The sequence below is a fragment of the Sinocyclocheilus rhinocerous genome, unplaced genomic scaffold, assembly GCF_001515625.1.
Source record: "Sinocyclocheilus rhinocerous isolate Xijiao unplaced genomic scaffold, SAMN03320098_v1.1 scaffold753, whole genome shotgun sequence".
Lineage (NCBI taxonomy): Eukaryota > Metazoa > Chordata > Actinopteri > Cypriniformes > Cyprinidae > Sinocyclocheilus > Sinocyclocheilus rhinocerous.
The window spans coordinates 255,172-276,099 of NW_015655991.1; the positions used below are offsets into that span (position 1 = coordinate 255,172).

The 20,928-nt window shown below is 39.3% G+C and overlaps 1 protein-coding gene across 1 annotated transcript in view; it reads left to right on the forward strand.

The window, feature by feature from the left end:
- Nucleotides 1-20,645, forward strand: part of LOC107718990 (neural cell adhesion molecule 1-like) — a 242,820-nt gene extending 222,175 nt beyond the window's left edge. The window contains exons 18-24 of the mRNA XM_016526273.1: nucleotides 1,761-1,885; nucleotides 5,745-5,868; nucleotides 5,934-6,002; nucleotides 12,716-12,923; nucleotides 13,643-13,759; nucleotides 14,062-14,547; nucleotides 19,174-20,645. Coding sequence (XP_016381759.1) covers nucleotides 1,761-1,885; nucleotides 5,745-5,868; nucleotides 5,934-6,002; nucleotides 12,716-12,923; nucleotides 13,643-13,759; nucleotides 14,062-14,547; nucleotides 19,174-19,297 — 1,253 coding nt within the window. The 3' untranslated portion in view covers nucleotides 19,298-20,645. The remainder of the gene's footprint in view (nucleotides 1-1,760; nucleotides 1,886-5,744; nucleotides 5,869-5,933; nucleotides 6,003-12,715; nucleotides 12,924-13,642; nucleotides 13,760-14,061; nucleotides 14,548-19,173) is intronic.
- Nucleotides 20,646-20,928: the final 283 nt, after the last annotated feature.

Here is a 20,928-nt window from a genome sequence, read left to right on the forward strand (position 1 = left end):
AGAACAGTGGGCCGCTTCACTTCACAAACCAAAACTATCACAAAATCTTACAAAATGTCATTGATGCTCAAGTCATACAAGAGCAGGAACCAAGAATGTTAACTTTTGAACAGAATCAACTCTAAATTCAGTTGTTTTGTGGATAGTATTATTATATTATATTATATTGCTGTTCAAAAGTTTGGAGTCTGTAAGGGTTTTTAATGTTTTTGAAAGATGTCACTTTAAGTTCTCTAAAATACAGTAAAATAGTAAAAAATTTGAAATATTGTCACAATTTAAAATAACTGTTTTCTATTTTAATATATAATTTTTAGCAGCCATTATTCCAGCCTTTACATGATCCTTCAGAAGTCATTCTAATATGCTGATTTGGTGCTTGGGCATTTCTTATTATCAGTGTTGAAAATATTTGTGCTCCTTAATATTTTTGTGCAAACCCTGATTTTTCAGGACTCTGATGAATAGAAAACTCAAAAGAATGGCATTCATTTGAAAAATCTTTTGTAGCATTATAATTATATCATTTAAAAAAAAAGCCTTTACTTTTATGTTTGATCAATTCATTGCATACTTGCTGAGTAAAAGTATTAATTTCTTTAAAAAAAAAATCTTTCTGACCCTAAACTTGTGTATTGTATTATATTATATTATACAGTATTTGTTAAAAATATAAATATATATATATAATTTTTATGATCCATGTTATTTTGCAAAATAATATGTTAACTATCTTGCAGATTCTGCCAGGAGAATGTAAACGTATAAGCAGAACTGAATCCAAAACATCAAATTTAACTTGTTCATTATATGTTTTTGGTCAAACATTCAAATATCCAATTTCCTTGACCTAAAATGTATCTCATTTGTCATGTTTCATTTGGTGGTGTATATACACAGTGTCACATCAGTTCCTAATAGGGGCTCTTGTCTAGCAGCTATTTATGATGATTAATGGGAGCAGAGCACTGTGGTCTCCTCCCAGGCTCCACTAGTGACACAGGTAGACAGCTAACATCCCAAACAAGCGCCCACACATGCGCATTTCCCTCCCCCTTCAGCCCGCTGATATTATTAAATGTAATGGCTGAGAATCTCCAATCAAAGCATGGAGGATAATTAAGGGAGCTCTGTCATTAAGTAGTGGGCAAGTCGAGATAACGAGCTCCCCCAGAGACTGCATTACAGTGGCGCTCTCTTCCTCCATCACTGCCACCAACACAGGTCCAGCTCTCATTACAGCCCTCCACATGCCCAAGCGACTCAGCTCCACTTTTACAAGAGCCAAGTGCTTTCATTAATGTTCCACGTTTGGAGGATGGGAGGCAGAAGTCATCATTATACTGCCAAAAAACCTGTGCAATGAGATGTCTCGACAGTTTAGCCAAAAACGAGAACAGAGGAATTGAAACTTTGCAAAGTGACTCAACTATAAAGTGTTACGTCTCTTCCTTTGATCGTTAATTTTACCATTTTTTTGTGCTTAGTTTAGACCATACACAACCATATAATTTCCTTTTAAATTCTCCCAGCTGGGTCAACACTGTAAATTAATTATGAGCTAAAATTAGCCAGGAGTTTGATTAGCTAACCTATTTCTGCAGTTCATATTCAGAGATAAAGAATACCTTGTGGATTACAAATCAGCTGTTAAAGGATGAGGGGACATTCACCTGTGGAAATGTGGCTGGGTTAGGACACATTTTGAATCTGTGCGAGGGTCTTCTAACAGCGTTTTTTTCTGGCCGTTTTCTCCTCAGGGGAACCTAATCCTCCTAAACTGGACGCTAAGCCACTGTCCACAGGCAACGAGATGAAGGTCCACTGGATCAAGCAGGACGATGGGGGCTCTCCCATCAAACACTATCTAGTGCGCTACAAAGCTGTGAGTATGATTGGGCATGAGGTAACATACTTTTCTCATCCTGTTGTCTGAATTATTTATACCGCCATTGCAAGAGTGACATGCCTATGGAGAGGTAGTGAAATTCACAGTTCAGTGACATAAAAGTGTCCATGGTAAAAAAAAAAGGGGGGCAGGGGATCTAGTTTAAAACACATGTGCACAGTGCTCTTAGAAATCAACTCTTTGTATTCATGGTTGATTTTGAAAAATGTTCATACCATTTTCAAGACAATAGTTACATTTAATAATTCTAAAAATGACATTTGTCATAAAAAGGGTCAAATTATGTGATATTTTAAGAGACTTATTTACCTTGGCACACAGTCATGAGGGTCTGCAGGGTTCCTCTCTATGACAATTTCCTGTTTTTATGGTTTTTTTTATTTTTTTGCCTTTGATTTGGTGGACATTCGTTTTTCAAATATTACTGAGCAGTAACTATTTAAATATTTACCTACTAGCAGGTCTTGTTGTGGATTACACAGGCCACCCTTGTGTCAATTCAGGTTGTGGCCTGGCCTCCTCTAGAGAGTGATTTGACACAATCTAAGAGTAATAAGAGTGCAGAGTGATAAATGTCTGTGAGAGGTGGCCACGGGTGAAGTCTGGAGACCTACAGCTCCTCTCCAGAGCCCTGACCCCTCCGGCAACCTCCACCTGACTCTTGCAGCCGGCTTTATTGCTCATCTCGGAGCGATTGTAGATGATATCAGTGAAGATGAGATTTTCTATTTGGCACTCGGGAGGCAAAAAGCCACAGCAGGCCCGTTAAACCATCCACCCCCTCCACCACGGGCTCGTTTGGTCTGTGCTCCATTGGCAGTGCTGTGTTTTTGTTTTCTAGCGAGCTGCTTCCCCGCTGATAAAAATTGGGCCTTAGATCATCCCTCGGTCTCTTTCTGGAGGCTGAACTGAGGCTCAGTTCAGGCTCATTGTGGCAGACCAATTGAATTGGGCTGACTATCTGCCTGTTCTCAGTGGGGATGCATCCTCTGGTTTTGCATGATGACGCCTCAACAGGATTAATGGTTTAATGCTTTACTGAGGACCTAACAGGCATCTGCCGGTGCATGGCCAAGAGACCTGCTTTTTCTCATCCGCTTAGTGGGAAGCAGCCATATAGCAGTGGGAGCTTTGGATCTCGGAGCACTTGTGCAAGACAGGTTCGGATGGATAGAAAAGCCTTCCTTTGTCTCTTTTCTCATCTCGCCACACTTACACATTGCAGAGTTGTTAACCTCAATGTGTAACATATGGGAGTTCAAAAAAGCAGCTTTATTTTTAGCCCAACATCTGCATTGCATCAGCTGGAGCAACTGCTGTTAGAAACGATGGTCCAAAAACAGCTGCTCAGACAGCGATTCACGCTTCTCTAGAGTCTTATAATCAGACCAGCTTGCAGGAGACAGGTTAGAAACCCTTAAAACTGTCTGGACACTATTATTATCACAAGACATATCCCTTCAGCTTGCAGATGGTCAACACGTCGAGAGTTTGGCAGGAATTAAAATAGGGAGCCAGTGCATTTCCGTGCGTGGTACGGGTAACTGGTCGAGCTCAGCTCTGGCCGCGCGACAAATGCTAAAGCTCTACTTCCTGTAATCCAAATCTCCCCGGCTACAGTTGACATGGAATAAAAGCTGTTCTAATACAATGCCCGTTAACGTTTGTGCAGTTTAAGTAACATCGGAAAACTCATTCAGTCATCCAGCTCATTATTACACCGTATTGCATCATAACCTGTTTGTTTTCGCCTTGTCTTTTGACTGGGCAACATTTTCCCTGGTGTTTGCGACATAGAAAGTTGAAAGCCTGTTTGTTTCCTAATTTCCTGTAGAATGTTTTTCTTGATCTGAATTAATTATAAGTAATTTAAATGCAATTTTCTGGAAGCACTTGTTTAAAGCTGAAGTGTGTATTTTTTATTTAATAATATTTCATTTTAAAATACCTTCTCTATCTCTGCGCAGTAGAGACAATTATAAATGATGAAAGATGAAAATTTGATGAAATTCTCTAAAAAAAGTGTAAACACTGTCTCTGTGATGCTATTAATGACCGTTGGCTTTGGGATGGGACTATCTATTTGAAAGAGCAATTGCAATTCAATTACACTTTTTGTTATTAATGCTGCAATACAGTTTGGAGACGCTAGTAGAGAGGAAATTGCACACTTCACCTTTAAAGAGAGGGGGAATATGTAAGATTTATCAAAACTGCCTGCAAAGTATATATGCAACGTCAAATACCAGGAAAGTTGCCTGATCCGTGTTTCTTGATTGTCCGTGTCTTCGTGTCCTTATCATTCCATATTTCCCATCATTTGACTATCGTTGTCCTTTCATTCTCGACTTGCTGTCATTGCTGTGCTTTTAACATGCTACCGCCTTCTTACTTTGGTTTTTACTAACTTGCTTGAACTTTCCTTTGATATTCTTTTCTAATCTTGATTAACCTTTTAAACTTAATTTTCTGTATTTGACCTATTCTCTGATCTATTCTCTCTTTTTTCTCTCTCCCTTTCTCCCAATTTCTTTCCCTGTTTTTTCCTTCCCTCCCTCTTTCCCTTTTTCTGTCTCCATGTGTAAAATCGGACATCACCGGATCACCGCATTTTCAAACACGCACTCAAAACTTGATTTTTTCCCCATTTTTGCCTCTATTTTTTTTTTCTGTGCACTGTCCCTGTGGTCTTCGGGTGTCTTTTTTTGGTGTGGTGGTGTGGGATGTGTGGTCTCAGCAACCCTTGGCTGCTCCTCTGTGACGTACGCTCTCGTCACTCTCATGTTCTCCATGCTGACTGTGCTAGTGCTCTCATAAACTGGGGCTCGCCAGAGGAGAGGAGCCCTGTCCACTCTTCAACCACACCCTTCAGTTTTCTACGCCTTTCTGATCCTCTCGCAGGCTAAACAAACAAACAAACAAACAAAAAAGAATATCAGTTACATGTATTGGAATTAAGCAGAGTGTTCGGTGCTTGTATCATTCTGTTTTCTTTTTTGTTTCTTGTCATTTTTAGTTTCTTATTCATTTTATGTTTAAGCAAGGCAACGTTGATGTGTTTGAAAAGATGTTTTTCAAACCATGGACTTTTTGGGAGTGTTGTAGAAAATCTTTCCCTATCAAGAAGCCTAGTCTCTTGATATTAATCTCGATATAATTATTCTAGGGCCCATTTAGGAGATAAAAAGTCCTTATTTTCATTACCTTCATTAATTTTAAGTTTCTTATTCTTTTGTTATTGTTGTTATTATTATTAAGATATTAACTAATTTGGAAGGGTGTTTTTAAGGAATAGGCACCAAGTTTGTGTGTTGACATGGAAAACGTGTTTTTTGTGACAAACTGTACATAATTTTAGACGATTCAGAAAATATATACTTTCTTGTAATGGACTTTTATTTACATTTTCTTTTCTCTGCTTCTTACTTGAAAAGACCATTCAAAACTAATGCTACTGCTGTTTAAACTCATTCACTTCAATAAGTGTCATTTTCAACTGTGTAATTTAATTATGTTCTGTAATACATTTTTTTGTATACACGTACCAGTATGGTGTCATGCAGTAATCATTGTAGGTTTTAAGAAAATACGGTAAGCTAGATGGATTTTTTTGTTTATTTTGTGTTTTTAACAAACGCAACATGGATTCGAGTCGAAATCTCGCCGCAGCGAGTTGCATGGGACCGTAATGCGTGGCCGTTTCATGTTTGTCCCATGATTACATGGTGCTCAATGTCGGTTTGGAGGGACCCACGGAGCCTTTTACTTTTAAAGGGCAGGAGTTTAACCTCAATGTGTAACATATGGGAGTTAAAAAAAGTGGCTTTATTTTTAGCCCAACATCTGCATTGCATCAGCTGGAGCAGCTGCTGTTAGAAACGATGGTCCAAAAACAGCTGCTCAGACAGCGATTCACGCTTCTCTAGAGTCTTATAATCAGACCAGCTTGCAGGAGACAGGTTAGAAACCCTTAAAACTGTCTGGACACTATTATTATCACATGACACATTCCTTCGCTTTGCAGATGGTCAGCACGTCGAGAGTTTGGCAGGAATTAAAATAGGGAGCCAGTGGATTTTCGTGCATGGTACGGGTAATGGGTTGAGCTCAACCCTGGCCACACGATAAATGCTAAAGCTCTAATTCATGTAATCCAAATCTCCCCGGCTACAGTTGACAAGGAGTAAAAGCTGTTCTAATACAACGCCCATTAACGTTTGTGCCATTTAAATAAGATCAGAAAACTCATTTCAGCACTTTATTACACTGTATTGCATCATAACCTGTTTGTTTCGCCTTGTCTTCTGACTGGGCAACATTTCCCTGGTGTTTGCGACATAGAAAGATGAAAGCCTGTTTTTCCGAATTTCCTGTAGAATGTTTTTCTTGATTTGAATTCATTATAATTCATTTAAATGCAATTTTCTGGCAGCACTTGTTTAAATCTGAAGTGTGCTTTTTATGTTATAATGTTTCATTTTAAAATACCTTCACTATCTGTGAATTAGAGACCATTATAAATAAGCCATTTGTAGATGAATTCCTTCAAAAAGTGTAAACACTGTCTCTGTGGTGCTATTAATGACCACTGGGTTTGGGATGGGACTATCTATTTGACAGAGCAATTGCAGTCCAATTACTCTTTTTGTTATTAATGTTGCAATACAGTTTTGAGAGGCTAGTAGAGCGGAAATTGCACACTTCACCTTTAAAGAAAGAGAGGATATGTAAGATTTATCAAAATTGGCTGTAAAGTATATATGCAATGTCAAATACCAGGACAGTTGCCTGATCTGTGTTTCTTGATTGTACGTGTCTTGGTGTCCCTTATCATTCCATGTTTCCCATCATTTGACTATCGTTGTCCTTTCATTCTCGATTTGCTGTCATTGCTGTGTTTTTAACTTGCTGGAACTTTCCTTTGATATTCTTTTCTTGATTAACCTTTTAAACTTAATTTTCTGTATTTGACCTATTCTCTGTCTCTCTCTTTTTTCTCTCTCTCCCTCTCTCCCAATTTCTTTCCCTGTTTTTTCCTTCCTTCCCTCCCTCTTTCCCTTTTTCTGTCTCCATATGTAAAATCGGACATCACCGGATCATCGCATTTTCAAACACGCACTCAAAACGTTGTTTTTTTCCCCTATTTTTGCCCATTTTTTTTTTCTCCTGTGCACTGTCCCTGTGGTCTTCGGGTGTCTTTTTTTGGTGTGGTGGTGTGGGATGTGTGGTCTCAGCAACCCTTGGCTGCTCCTCTGTGACGTACGCTCTCGTCACTCTCATGTTCTCCATGCTGACTGTGCTAGTGCTCTCATAAACTGGGGCTCGCCAGAGGAGAGGAGTCCCGTCCACTCTTCAACCACACCCTTCAGTTTTCTACGCCTTTCTGATCCTCTCGCAGGCTAAACAAACAAACAAACAAACAAAAAAGAATATCAGTTACATGTATTGGAATTAAGCAAAGTGTTCGGTGCTTGTATCATTCTGTTTTTTTTGTCTTTTTAAGTTTCTTATTCATTTATGTTTAAGCAAGGCAACGTCAGAGTGTTTGAAAAGGTTTTTTTTTCACATCATGGACTTTTTGAGAGTGTTGTAGAAAATCTTTCCCTATCAAGAAGCCTAGTCTCTTGATATTAATCTCGATATAATTATTCTAGGGCCCATTTAGGAGATAAAGTCCTTATTTTCATTACCTTCATTCATTTTAAGTTTCTTATTCTTTTGTTGTTGTTATTATTATTAAGATATTAACTAATTTGGAAGGGTGTTTTTTAGGAATAGGCACCAAGTTTGTGTGTTGACATGGAAAACGTGTTTTTTGTGACAAACTGTACATAATTTTAGACGATTCAGAAAATATATACTTTCTTGTAATGGACTTTTATTTACATTTTCTTTTCTCTGCTTCTTACTTGAAAAGACCATTCAAAACTAATGCTACTGCTGTTAAACTCATTCACGTCAAAAGTGTCATTTTCAACAGTGTAATTGAATTATGTTCTGTAATACATTTTTTGTACACACATACCAGTATGGTGTCATGCAGTAATCGTTGTAGGTTTTAAGAAAATACGGTAAGCTAGATAGATTGTTTTGTTTATTTTGAGTTTTTAATGAACACAACATGGATTTGAGTCAAAATCTCGCGACAGCGAGTTGCATGGGACCATAATGTGTGACCGTTCCATGCTTGTCCCATGATGACATGGTGCACAATGTCGGTTCGGAGGGACCCACGGAGCTTTTTACTTTTAAGGGGCAGGAGTGTTCTGCAGTACTTCTGATTGACCATCTCTACTCTGAACTGCTAAATACCTTAAGGCTGTTTATTCTTGCTTAGACAGGATTTAACATAAACACCCCCCAGACTGAATTTTAGTGCGAAACCCACAAACGTTCTTGTGTGCATGGCACCGCCTCCGTTGTAACCGTATAAATCAATTTTGAACATTAGCGATGGACAGATACAGGTATGGGTGTCGATTGACCTCCAGCCAGCTGTCCGTATTAAAGAAGATGGTGGTCAGTTTACATGTCCAAGGCAGTGGAAATGCGAGTGTCATTATTATTCAAGACCTATGCAGGCATTTCCTGGGAGAGTGTCAAGTAAAGTGCAACTAATGTAATTAAGTGTCTTACAGTATAAAACCTCATATATTTGGCAGGGTTATGGAAATAAATGGGGGAGGGAATGGGGGTCGTTTGTTCAATAAAATGGAGTAGCATTTGTTTCCCATTTTGGAATGGATTCTCATGGTAATAAAGTGATGAGACCTGGAGGTTTGACTCCTGGAAATGCATGTGCCAATCAGTTTGTCATGCTCATCATTCATATGCAGGTGCGTCTCTGTCCTTAATCATTGTGTGTTGGTGCTAGGTGACATTTCATCAGAAAAGCAGCACCCCGTTTGGCCCGTCTGGGATGTTTAATGCCACTCCGGATGGATCATCGGCTTCATTCAGACTAGCAAAACCAGAGGCAAAATGACTTGAGAATCCAAACTTGGCACCGGCAGAAGTGCCGCTTGTTTGCACTTATCACTGAGAGTGACTGGAGACGGAGGCAAGTGCCAAGTGTGGAGGTGTCTGAATAATCTGAGAGTCCTCAGAACAGACTGAACATTTGTAATGACCGTGCAGAGAAAGTTAAAATGGGCTGTTAGCGAAAAGTCACATTCAGCAGATGCCTCAAGAGCAATTAAAACAGTATTCTGGTGATCTGTTGTAGATTTTCACAAATTCTGCAGTTCGATGATGATCCTGCAGTAGCTTTATTTAATACCTTTATGTGTAATATTCAACACAGAAGGTTAAAGTTTGGCTAGTTAGCATTAGCAAGCAGCTAGCCCCTGCTGTAACTACATTCCGAGCACGCAAAGCCTGTTTTTTTCCCATTGATGGCTATGCAAAATTAACCACAAATTAATTTACTAGTACTTCTTTATTATATAGAGTGCTGCAGCCGTGATGTCAAAACTCAGAAGACTAATTTGCCAAGAGTTTTTCTTATGGTAAACGTAACTTGACATACATGGACGTTTTGTTGTACAACATAATTAAAAAAAACAATAATAATAATAATAAAAATCAGTATTGTCAATTTACATTTACCACAGACCTTGTTTTACTCATAAATTGAAAAACCCCATTGAAAAAAACCCATTCTCGAGAGAACACATGTCAAATTAGTCTTCCGAGTTTTGACATCACGACTGCAGAACTCTCTCTCTCTCTCTATATATATATATATATATATATATATGATGTTAAAAGTCACATGACATTTACAGCTCAAGTAATTGGCTTCAAAAAATATGTCCAGAACTGAGTGTCCATGAGCAAAGATTGCAGTATACATGTACTTCCAGGTGCATGTGCCATGGGAATGCTAACGGCTAACTCTGTCCAGGTATTCCGGACTGCATTGATTCAACCCAACACTCATATAACATAAACATGCACCACATTGTGAGTTTTTTTCACACCAATTTTCATTATTCAGAACATGATAAGGTTTGTAATATGTGGAGACGTCTCGAGTGTCTTGAAGACCTTTCAAGCACGCTGCTGAGTCAGCAGAGCTGGGCGTTTTTTGGCCGGTGAAGGAGCTCAGTGAGACAGCCTTTGTGCTCAGATGTGTGCCGTGATTTATCACACTTGTTAAAATGCAGGCTGAAGCTCAGGAAAACAAGTGCGACCCACTCCGCACCCCGATCTAGGAGAAGCGCTCTTGGCCCTCTCCTGGCTGGCCGGTAGATTAAATCTGTCAGCTCTACCTCCTGTTACCCAGCCTCTTATACACATCCGTGGAGTTTGTTGACTGCTACGATGGCTAGATTTCATCCACAGCACCAGATTACCTATCATACAGGTTTCTTGGTTTAAGTTCATAATACGTTTTGGTTTATTGTAGATCTATTGCAAGTCTTGAGCACAGTGTTCTGAGAGCAGTATAACTCAAGTGGAGCTGAAGTTTTGTATAATGCATTTTTCCTCCAGGTCTCTGTTGAGTGCATCCATAATTCATGATCTCCTTGATACGTGTAGATGTGTTTTAGGTCTTTATGTGGCTCCATCAATGATTTAGAAGGACGTTTCATTAGAGACACTTAATGCAAAGGTGCCTAGAACTCGATATAAGCCTAATTGCAAATTCAGTCAGCTTGTTCAATGTTCATCTTAATTCACGGTATAATCTATGGCTGTATACTCATAAGAATACTTGAATGGAGTGCCAGTATAGTGTTGGGCTAACAATATGTTAGCTCAATTTTTTTGCAGCCACCATATTATATCATGTGTCCTGTGTCAGGTAAAAATGGTGTCTCAGTACTCTGTATATATATAGAAGAAAGTGAATTTGCTTACAATGAAGATGTTTTAAGCATAAAACAACCTATTACAGAACAGCTGCTTTATGATAGGTATTAGCTTTTTACCTGTCTCAACTGTTTATATATACACACATTTATTTTATTTTATTATTTTATTGAACTTTAAATCATAATTTGTCCAAAATAGGTTGTATTTACTTTTAGCCTCATCAGATCTCCCTTTGTTAGTCCAAAAGCACTTGGTTTAACTTTTATAATGACCACTTGAAAAACTGAGTCATCTTCCCACATTTGAATCAAATATTTCAGCATAGATTGATATGAATTGTTCATATGAATTGCCATGTTTACCGATGCAGCATTAAGATCCATACAACCACATTTTCATTGTGCGTTGCGTTTACTGATCCAGACCATATATGTCCGTCTCAGTAGATCCTGTAGTTATTTAGCATTTTCATGGTGTAGCTTGTCATCCCTGGTAAGTAGTCTGTGTTTTCAAGAGCTGAAAACACAGTTCTGCTTGTGTTTCTCCATCTCATTTAATCCTTGTTCCTTTAACATGGTGTTTTCTTTTGTTTTCATCAGTATGGCTTACGTTTGTGTGTTGTTTGTGTGTGTTTACGCAGGAGTTAACCCATAAGTGAATGCACTAAGAGCTGAATATTGAGATTATCTTCACCGTTCCATGCCAGTGGAGTTTCTCTGTTGAAATATGTGCATGAATATGAACAGAACAAGCCTTGTAGTTAACGTTCTGAAGTTCTGTACAAAGAGAGTTAGTTATGTCTCTGAATAAGCATGCTGGGTTCATGTGAGTGATGAATGCCCTGCTTCAGAATGACGCTGTATGTGATGTTATGTTATATACTGTGTGTGGATAACACATGAAATGTATCCCGCTTTGGCAGTCTGTGTGGAGAACCTAAATATTATGGGGGTGAATTCACTAAGAATTAACTGATAGTACTGTTTATTTGCACATGTTTGCTGTTTTAGTAATTAGAGATTGCGTAAAGGAATTATGCTAATCAGGTAACAAAATCTATGCTATTTGCACTGCACATTTCCTGGTCCTGCTAGGTTGTGAAGGATATATCAGACAAACATGATCTGGCTTTACTGCAACTGTGCAGCATGGTTTTAACACTGTGATCCATGCACCTCTTTAAAATGTGTCAAATGGACTCATCTGCACCACGCATTTGGACGTACGCCCAGTTATAACGCTCTTCTCCATTGCTAGATTATCATTTGATGAATTACTGCTGCCATGATTAATAGAAAATGTACACAAACAAAATTCTGTTAACCGGCTTGACGTTACGTTTTGTGAGGTTCAATTCCTAATTTACAGAGAGAGGAGGATTTCTCTAAATACAATGACTTAAAGGGACAGGTCATCCAGAAATGAAAATTCTGTCATCATTTACTCACCCTCATGTCATTTCAAACCAGTATGACTTTATTTATTCAAATTGTTGTTTTGTTGTTTTGCACTATATGTGGAGATACATTCCTCTTTTATGTTCCACAGAAGAAAGTAAGTCACATACAGGTTTGGAACGACATGAGGGTCGAGTAAATGATGACAGAATTTTCATTTTTGGATGACCTGTCCCTTTAGTTTAAACACAAAGCAGTGCATTTCAGCGCATTTAGTACCTGGTTAAACTGGATTGCTGGTGGTTAGTGGAAAAAGCCACAGGTTTTTAGAGTATGTAAAAGTACAACTGTTTAGTGAATTCACCCTTATGTGTTTCTATGAGTGTGTTGGCTTTAGTCCTAACTGCCTTCAACAAACCAATCCTTTCAGCTCACTTCAAATTAGTACAACATATAAAATAGACTATATGGAAATGTAATTTTTTATTCTAGATTGCATAGATCACTGTGGCACTGTGGAAAAGCCACTTTAAGGCATGGTCTGCGATAAAATCTTTTTTTCTTTTTTGACTTTTCCTCCTTTTCCTCTTTCCCAAAGAAACCAGCTCAGGGTTGGGCACCGGTGTTATCGTGGGCATCCTCATTGTGGTCTTCATCCTGCTCCTCTTCGGCGTGGACGTCACATGTTACTTCCTCAACAAGTGCGGCCTCCTCATGTGCATCGCCGTCAACTTTTGCGGCAAGTCTGGGCCCGCTGCCAAAGGGAAGGATATCGAGGAGGGAAAAGCCGCTTTCACGTGAGCCTGTCTTTTCCTTTCCCTCTCATCTGTGTGTGTTCCCTTGTCCGATAACGCCATCCTTCATTGCTCTCCCATCATTATCGCTCCCATCAGCTCTACAGGAGGGCTTGAGGCAGGGCTGATTGTGGCATATCTGACTCCATGAATGAGAATGATGTGAATATTGGCTCATGGCGGCAGTGTTGAGATAAGAGGAGAGGAGGAGAGGTGCATGCTGGTTAGGAATGAAAAGGCTGCCTGGTTACATCTGTTTTAGTAGCCTTTGAAAATGCTATGCAGAGAAAACCTTTTCCTTTTTAACTAGCAAGTTATTATATCCAAATTTTGATGTCATGTTATTGCACTGAAGGGCTCAACAATATAGCTTTTGATTAACATAAATAGTTATTTATAGCACAATATTGTCATATATGTCCGACATATATTTATATTTTGTCATGCAAAAATACAAAAATATTTTTTATTTGATTTGACAGTAGTTTTACTGTATTGTACAGTAGTTGTACAATATTTTTGTCAGTTCTTTATCAATTATAAAGATGGCAGATTTAATTAAATTATAAATATAAACACACCATACTTTGCCAGAAAAGTACACCATATGGTGCGAGACCAATTTGTTTATAATCGTCAACCCGTTTTAATCAGTGCTGCTAATTTGAACAAATCTTTAACTCTGGTAACTCTGGGTAACTCTGGTGTGTCATCTTTTACAGTAAGGATGAATCTAAAGAGCCCATTGTGGAGGTAAGGACTGAGGAGGAACACACACCAAACCATGAAGGAGGAGGACCCACCGAACCCAATGAGACCACCCCTTTGACGGACCCTGAGTGAGTCCCTAAAAACACACACACAGTCCAAAACGCAAAAGTCTGGTCTTTTCTTCAGGTTATTAACATCTACTTGTGTTTAACAGTCTCTCTGTTGTAGTTTAATGGTGTAGATACCACACACCCCTCACTTTTTTGTGATTACCTAACATGGTGTGTTTTATTTTGAAATGTATGTTGGACTTACTAATGTTTGTGTATGTTTTGCCTTGGCCTTCCCCCCCCCTCCCTCCCCGTTTTCTTTGTGTGAATCTCCTTCTCCCCATCTCTCCTCTCTCTCTCTATTCCCGCTGTCCTCACAGGCACGCTGCTGACAACACAGCAACAGTAGTGGACTTGCTTCCCTCTGTAACCACTAACTCAGACCCCGGCACTGACAGTCCTGCTAGCGATAGCACCACCCTTACCTCAAGCACTGCCCCTGCGGCCAACCCTAAAGCAGCCCCTAAAGCTACCCCCCAATCCAGCACCCCCAAACCTAGCGTCACCTCGCCCACCTCCCCACAAGCTGCTCCTGCAGCCGTGGCCCCTCTGGTGGACCTGAGCGATACACCCTCCAACCAGACCTCAAAGTCCTTAGATGCCCCCCAGCCATCTGATTCAACCCCTGCAGATCTGGCTAAAGCCGATGGCCAGAGCCCGGCTAAGCCGGCCAATCCCCCCCAAAGTAAGGACTCTCAGGTACAGGGAGGAGCCCACCAGACCACAGATAGTAACCTTGCCAAGGATGCGCTGGGCAAGCCCTCCAGCGACTCCTCCAGCGCACTGTCCGCACCCAACCAGGACGAGTATGGCCACCTCTAGATGTTTAGTTGTGTTTGTGTCCTTAACCATCTCCACTTTCTCACTGTCTGTTTCTTCGTCACCCCTCCTTCCTCTTCAGTTACTTCTCACTTCTTAATGTAAAATCAGAATTTCATCAGGTTCCTCCTGCATCTTCAATCTTTGCGTATTCCCTTTGGTATTCAAATGAGAGATGGCTTAGTGCACTGAAACTTGTGCAGGTTTATTTGCACCTCTGTAAAAACCAGTTCAATTGTGGCGTTTCAAAGCACAGTGGAATTATAAATGTGTAAAATTGTTCTTTTGGTTTTGTTTTTCGGAGCGAGCTAATTGATTCCTCTATTAATGCTGGCAGAGCAACAATGATTGGTTCTCGTAAATGGCACAATTCCACAGCTGATGATTTTAAATGATGGCTTTCAAAGCTGAAAAGGACAGTGGGAAATAAATTAGCAGCCTTAATGGTGCTATTGTATAAAAGAGCATCTTAGAGAAGGCTAATGTATGATTGTTGTAATTACATTAACACAGCAGATGAGGTGAGGAGTCATTTGTGCTTCTGTGGGTGAAATGGCCAGCTGATGTACACATCAAGGTTAATGCTGGTAACAAAAACTGAAGAAAAAAAATCAGCACTGAAAAATATGTTCATTAAAGATGCAAAACAAACGTAAAATAACAAATCTGCATTTACCTTTTAATTTTATGTCTCAACCAGATGGTGAAAGAGAGGCCGGAATTCCATACTCTACCTTCAAATATATAAAAAATTGAAGTTTGTTAAAGAAATACTCTAAAACTACAATATGAAGTTTATTTATAGAGACAATTAATTTTTAGATTTCATATTATGCTGAATTGTCTGATCTCCCAGTTGGTTCATTCTGGCCAAAAGAGTCACTCAGTTAGACAGAAATGCATCAATGATTGTCATGTAAACAACCATCACAGTTCAGTTTAGTTCACTTTTTGTATAGAAGCAGATACATTACAATTCCAACGATACAATTCCAACGGGGGGACAGCACAACTATTTTTAACACTGATAATAAGAAATGTTTCTTGAGCAGCAAGTCTGCATATTAGAATGATTTCTGAAGGATCATGTGACACTGAAACGCAGCTTTGCCATCACAGGAATATTTAAAATATATTCAAATAGAAAACAGTTATTTTAAATTGTAATAATATTTCACAACATTACTGTTTTACTGTATTTTTGATCAAATAAATTCAGCCTTGGTGAGCATAAGAGACTTCTTTCAAAAACATAAAAAAATAGTACCAACCCCAAACTTTTGAATAGTAGTGTAAATATGCAATCAACTACACCACAATAATCATTCAGTAGTTGTTACTGAAAATAATATCTCTCTGAAACATTGTGAAGACAACACAAATTAAATTAGAGTCTCGTTTAGTTGATCCAAATGGCCTCAAACAAATCTCTCGAATATATTCCAAAAATTCTCAGCTATGAACTTCAGCAAAACCAGCCAGGACTTGTTCTCCATCTGTCAAAAGATTTGAGTGGATTTGGTCCATGGCTCTGAATCATAAATGTGCCAGAGATGCCAGAATGATAGTAGTTACAATTGTTTTATGGCACATTTTATTGTTCACAAGTACTAAGCTATGTTGTTGTGAAATTGAAATAAAACTAGCAAAAATTTCAGCTAGAATGTACAAAATATACATAAATGAAACAACCCTGCTCCTTATTCGCTGGAGCCATGCTGAGAGCATCGGATCAGCGCCTCTGAATAGCAGTGGTTTCATTCATTCAGGGGTGCATATTGCAGAATTAAACAAACATTTCACATCTGACAGATTCAGTCCTGCTAGCTTTATGGAGCTGCCTAATGTAGCCAGAAGTAGCGGCATCTCCAGACTCCTCAATAGCGCGCTCTCTCTCGCTCTGTTGCGAAGTACAGAGAAAATCGGCTGTTAAACAGTCAGCCAAGACTTCCAGCAGGGAATTAGTGGGAGCATGGCGTTTGTTAAATATTTACCAGAGACTTTGTTTTCCCCACTTCCATTTGTGCTGTGTAGTTTGTGCTTTCCATGTATGGCCCAGTCGGTCCATGTCAGGCTTGTTCTCGCTCTCTTTCAGTTCGGCTCAGTTGTCTAATTTGAGCAGGAACACTCCAGGGAAGTTGCCTCTCATTGGTTGCCACCTGGGCTGATTGGCTGTGTCTGTAGATTTTCAGCTACCTGAGCAACGTCCCTGGTCTTCACAGAGCCTGCAGAATATCAATGGAACTCAATCTGCCATCTTTAGTCTCTCAAGACACCTAAAGTCAGAGTTTTTCCCCTTCAAGAATGAGAGTTTGCACTTTTAAAGACAACTCGCCAAGGATGCAAACTGACAAATGGCGGAAGGTTTTCTTATAGTGCCGCTGAGCCTCAGCTCGCTCAGAAGGAATAATGATGCTTTGTGTCTGTCGCAGTCGTTGGGCGGGACTCTGCACACTTGGCCGCTCTTCATAAGAGCCAGAATGTGATCAGATAGCTTTATTGTGATGAGCGTAATGAAATTCCTCCGGGGGACAAACAGCTCAGACCTCGGACACTGACAAAGCAGCTTGCTCTTGTGTCGTACCACTGAGATCGTGTAGATTGTAACACGAGACGTCCTCACTCCACTACACCCATTCTCTTCCCTACAAAGCCTCTCTGTGGCTCTGCCGTATTCAAGAGCGCTTGACACCGCCGCCGGTGGTCCCACGTCATGGTGTAGAAGTCAATTGCTGTCCAGGCATGTTTGACGAATATAATGAACAGTCATTCACAGCTGATATCAGCCGGGCAGGTGTGCTAAAAATAGGATGGAAGGGAACATGTTAGAAATGCGACAGGGACCGTCCATCTCGATTCCCTGCCAGCAAAACTCATCTTTCATTTTCGTGGTTCATTATGCATTTATGAATGATTTGGCACACCAGTACAGTCAATTCCATTACAGGAATTATCAGCGCTCGGAAAGAATCAGCCTACTGCAAAATAATTTAAGTAAACTTCCTTTTTTTCAAGGCACACTATGTGCTCTGTCAGCTCCCTTGAGAACAAATGTCTATGTGCTTGTAAAATATTCAGTAATAGGCAGTTTGCGGTGGATGATTTTCATTTATTTATGATTTATTATTTATTATTATGCTTTTTGCTCCAGCCTGACCCCAAGAGACAAGCGCTCTGTGTTTCAACAAACTATTACACAGCCAATAAGCTACATACTGTAGATTATTGTTTCTCCTCTATGCCCCGCCTTTCGGAAAGAGTCGATTTTTACAAAGCTCATCGGTCTGAAAAGCGAGGTGTGCTGTGATTGGCCAGCTATCCAGTGCGTTGTGATTGGCCGAATACCTCAAGCGTGTGACGGAAATGTTACGCCCCTTACCATACTGCGAGGATGCCCTGGGGGGCGTGTTAGAACGAGCCGTTTTAGGTAGGCGTGGCTGACTCTTTGACTTTTATAAAGAATATCTCTTTGGATTTGAGACTTTAGTCTTTGCAACTTTACAGATCTTCTTTATGCACCAAGAGCATGTAACACTCTAAAGAAAAAGGAAAAATTGAAATCGCATCATATGACCCCTTTAACTTGAGTGTTATGATTCATATGAATCATACCTGCATGCACTGTTCCTCTGTTTTCATACATGCTCATGCTCATGAATAATCTTTGATGTTAGCATAAGATAACCAAACTGATCCTGTTAGCTGTGAAATTGATTGGCTAGACTGAAGTCTGTTCCCTCAAAACTTAAAGGGACAGTTCACCCAAAAATGAAAATGTGCTATCTTATTTTCTTCCTCATGTCATTTCAAACCTGATGATAGCATGATAAAAGTAATCCACAGGACTCATGTACTACATACTATCTATCATTCCAAAGATTTTTTTGTTGTTGAAAGAAATTCATTAGAACATTTCACAGTGTGCTTTCAGAGTTCCTCTGAAACCCTCTACCTTCCCCAGCTCCACTTGTATGGATCTACTACAGGTTATTTTATATGCTATTTGTGCAACAGCAGTATGTCTTAAATACTCACAGCATGGACACTAAAAGACTGGAGTAATGGCTGCTGAATATTCAGCTTTGCCATCACAGGAATAAATTACATTTTGAAATCTATTAAAATTGAAAACAGGTATTTTAAATTGTAATATTTTTTTCACAAAATTGCTGTTTTACCATATTTTTGATCAAATAAATGTTTTAACTGCGATAAGACCCTCCCTCATGAACGTACCAAAGAAACCTAGTCAAGATTTTTGTCACACAGTGCTACCATATGAAGACTTAGACAATGACTCATGTGAACCACTTTTATGATCATTTTATGGTGTTTCTTTGTTATTTGTGGAGCATTGAGCACCAGTCTTCATTCACTTTCATTATATTGAAAAGAATGCCTAGCATATTCTTCAGTTTCGTCAAAATCCATCTTTTGTGTTCCACTGAAGAAAGAAACTCGTACAGGTTTGAAAGAACATGAGGGTGAACAATTCATGACAGAACTGTCATTTTTGGGTGAGCGATCCTTGGAAATAGTATAAAGAGGGGAAGCAGCCAAACAGATGACTGAAAGACACTGCTGATAAACTTCTCTTTTTTTCTTTCCCCCAGTGGTAAAATTGTTGTAGATGACAAAAGTAAAGCACCAGACATGGAGGTAAAGAAAAACCCGGTGGAGGTGAAGACAGTCCCTAATGAAGCCCCCCAGATGAACAGCAACGAGAGCAAAGCATGATCCGGAATGGGCAGCGCACAACAGTCGCAGACAGACAGCACCACACCACCACCACATCTCAAATACAAGGGTTTCTTTCTTCAGTGTCTTTAAGTTCGCAGAACAAAACACGTCTGCATATGCCTTTTATTTTGTACTTTTCGATTGTTTTTACCATTGAAACGTTTCTTTTTTTTTTCATCAGTGCAAGAAGGAAAGATTCTTTACCTCTAGCGCAGTCTCCTTGACCTCTGTAAGTAAGATCAGTGTCTTTCAAATAGGCTTTTGAGGAAGTTCATTATGAGAAAAACAGTAGGCTAATCACCTTTTCGCCTTTCATTCATTCAGCCCACAGTGCTGTTTCAATTATGTCCCGTTTTATTACATGCAGTATTGCCATTGTTATTGTCTGTCACATTCATTTTTTGGGGAACATTTTTGATGTTTTACTTGTGTTTAAATAATGTACAAAAGCAACCGCCTTTTATTTTATTTTTTCACATTATTTTTTTGAGAGTTAGCGATAGATTTTTAGCATGCTTGCTTTGCAGAATTATTTTTCTATATGGCCTTTTTTTGTTTTATCCCAGCCCTGAGTGTTTACAGCATTTTGCTCCGATATCCCTCATTTGCTTCTCTAGCAAACCCGACACAAACAATTACGCAGGGTAGAGGTCTGAACTAGCTGTTAGGGTTATACTGTGCAAATCACCACTACTACTTTTTCCTTTTTTATATTACAACGCATCCCATTTCTCCTAAACCTTAGAGTTTCTTCTTTACTTTAGGTGATACTTGCTTAAAAACATCCAGTAAGTTCTTTTAAAAAAAAAACATAAGAAACAACCAGGAGCTCTCCTTGAGAAAATACAGTACAAGCGTCGCTGCTGCGTTACGTGCAGATACAGCTGTTGCACTTGTGGCCTAACGAAAACATCAGGCGCATCTCGCAGGATGTCCCATATGACGTCTGCCTGTTGCTCCATTGGCTTTTGCCCATTTAATTGATAAATGTTGCATTAAAATGAAGCCGTGACCCTTTGATACTAACAAAAATTCAAATGCTTGTCAGGTTTTTTTTTGTCTTAAATGGCCAAATTATTGTTTTACTTTTTATTTAAGCCATAGTACTCCGGTGTGGATCGTAGCATAAAGAATATTGAGCCTGACTTTTTTTGTACAGTGTTTCTCATTCTTTAGGCTGCAAGCTTGTGCACTGTGAATGCGTGAAAATCCTAGTGTGAATACGGTGTGTTCTTTGTACTAGAATAAAACAAACAAACAAAAAAGTTTCCATAGGTTGTGAAAGCCGTAGCTGTTAGTTTAAATGATGTTCATCATGATAAGAATAAAAAAAGATGTAAAAAAACTTTTTTTTTTTTTTTTAAACGATGACGGCAGCAGAAGTGAAATACAGACACAAAAGGAGTTGGTGCCTTCAATATAAACATCCTCTTGTATGCAGGCCTGCGGTCTGGATGGGCCGCAGTGACGCTATTGTCTCTGTGACAACATACCCCAACGCTGTCAGATGGTCCAGATCTGTAAACTGTGAAAATAATAGTTTTGTTTCTTGATCAAATGTGTCGTCACTTGGTCTTTTGGGTCTGAGGGTGTAAATGGACCGTGGTTTTCTTAAAACTCGAGTTTCG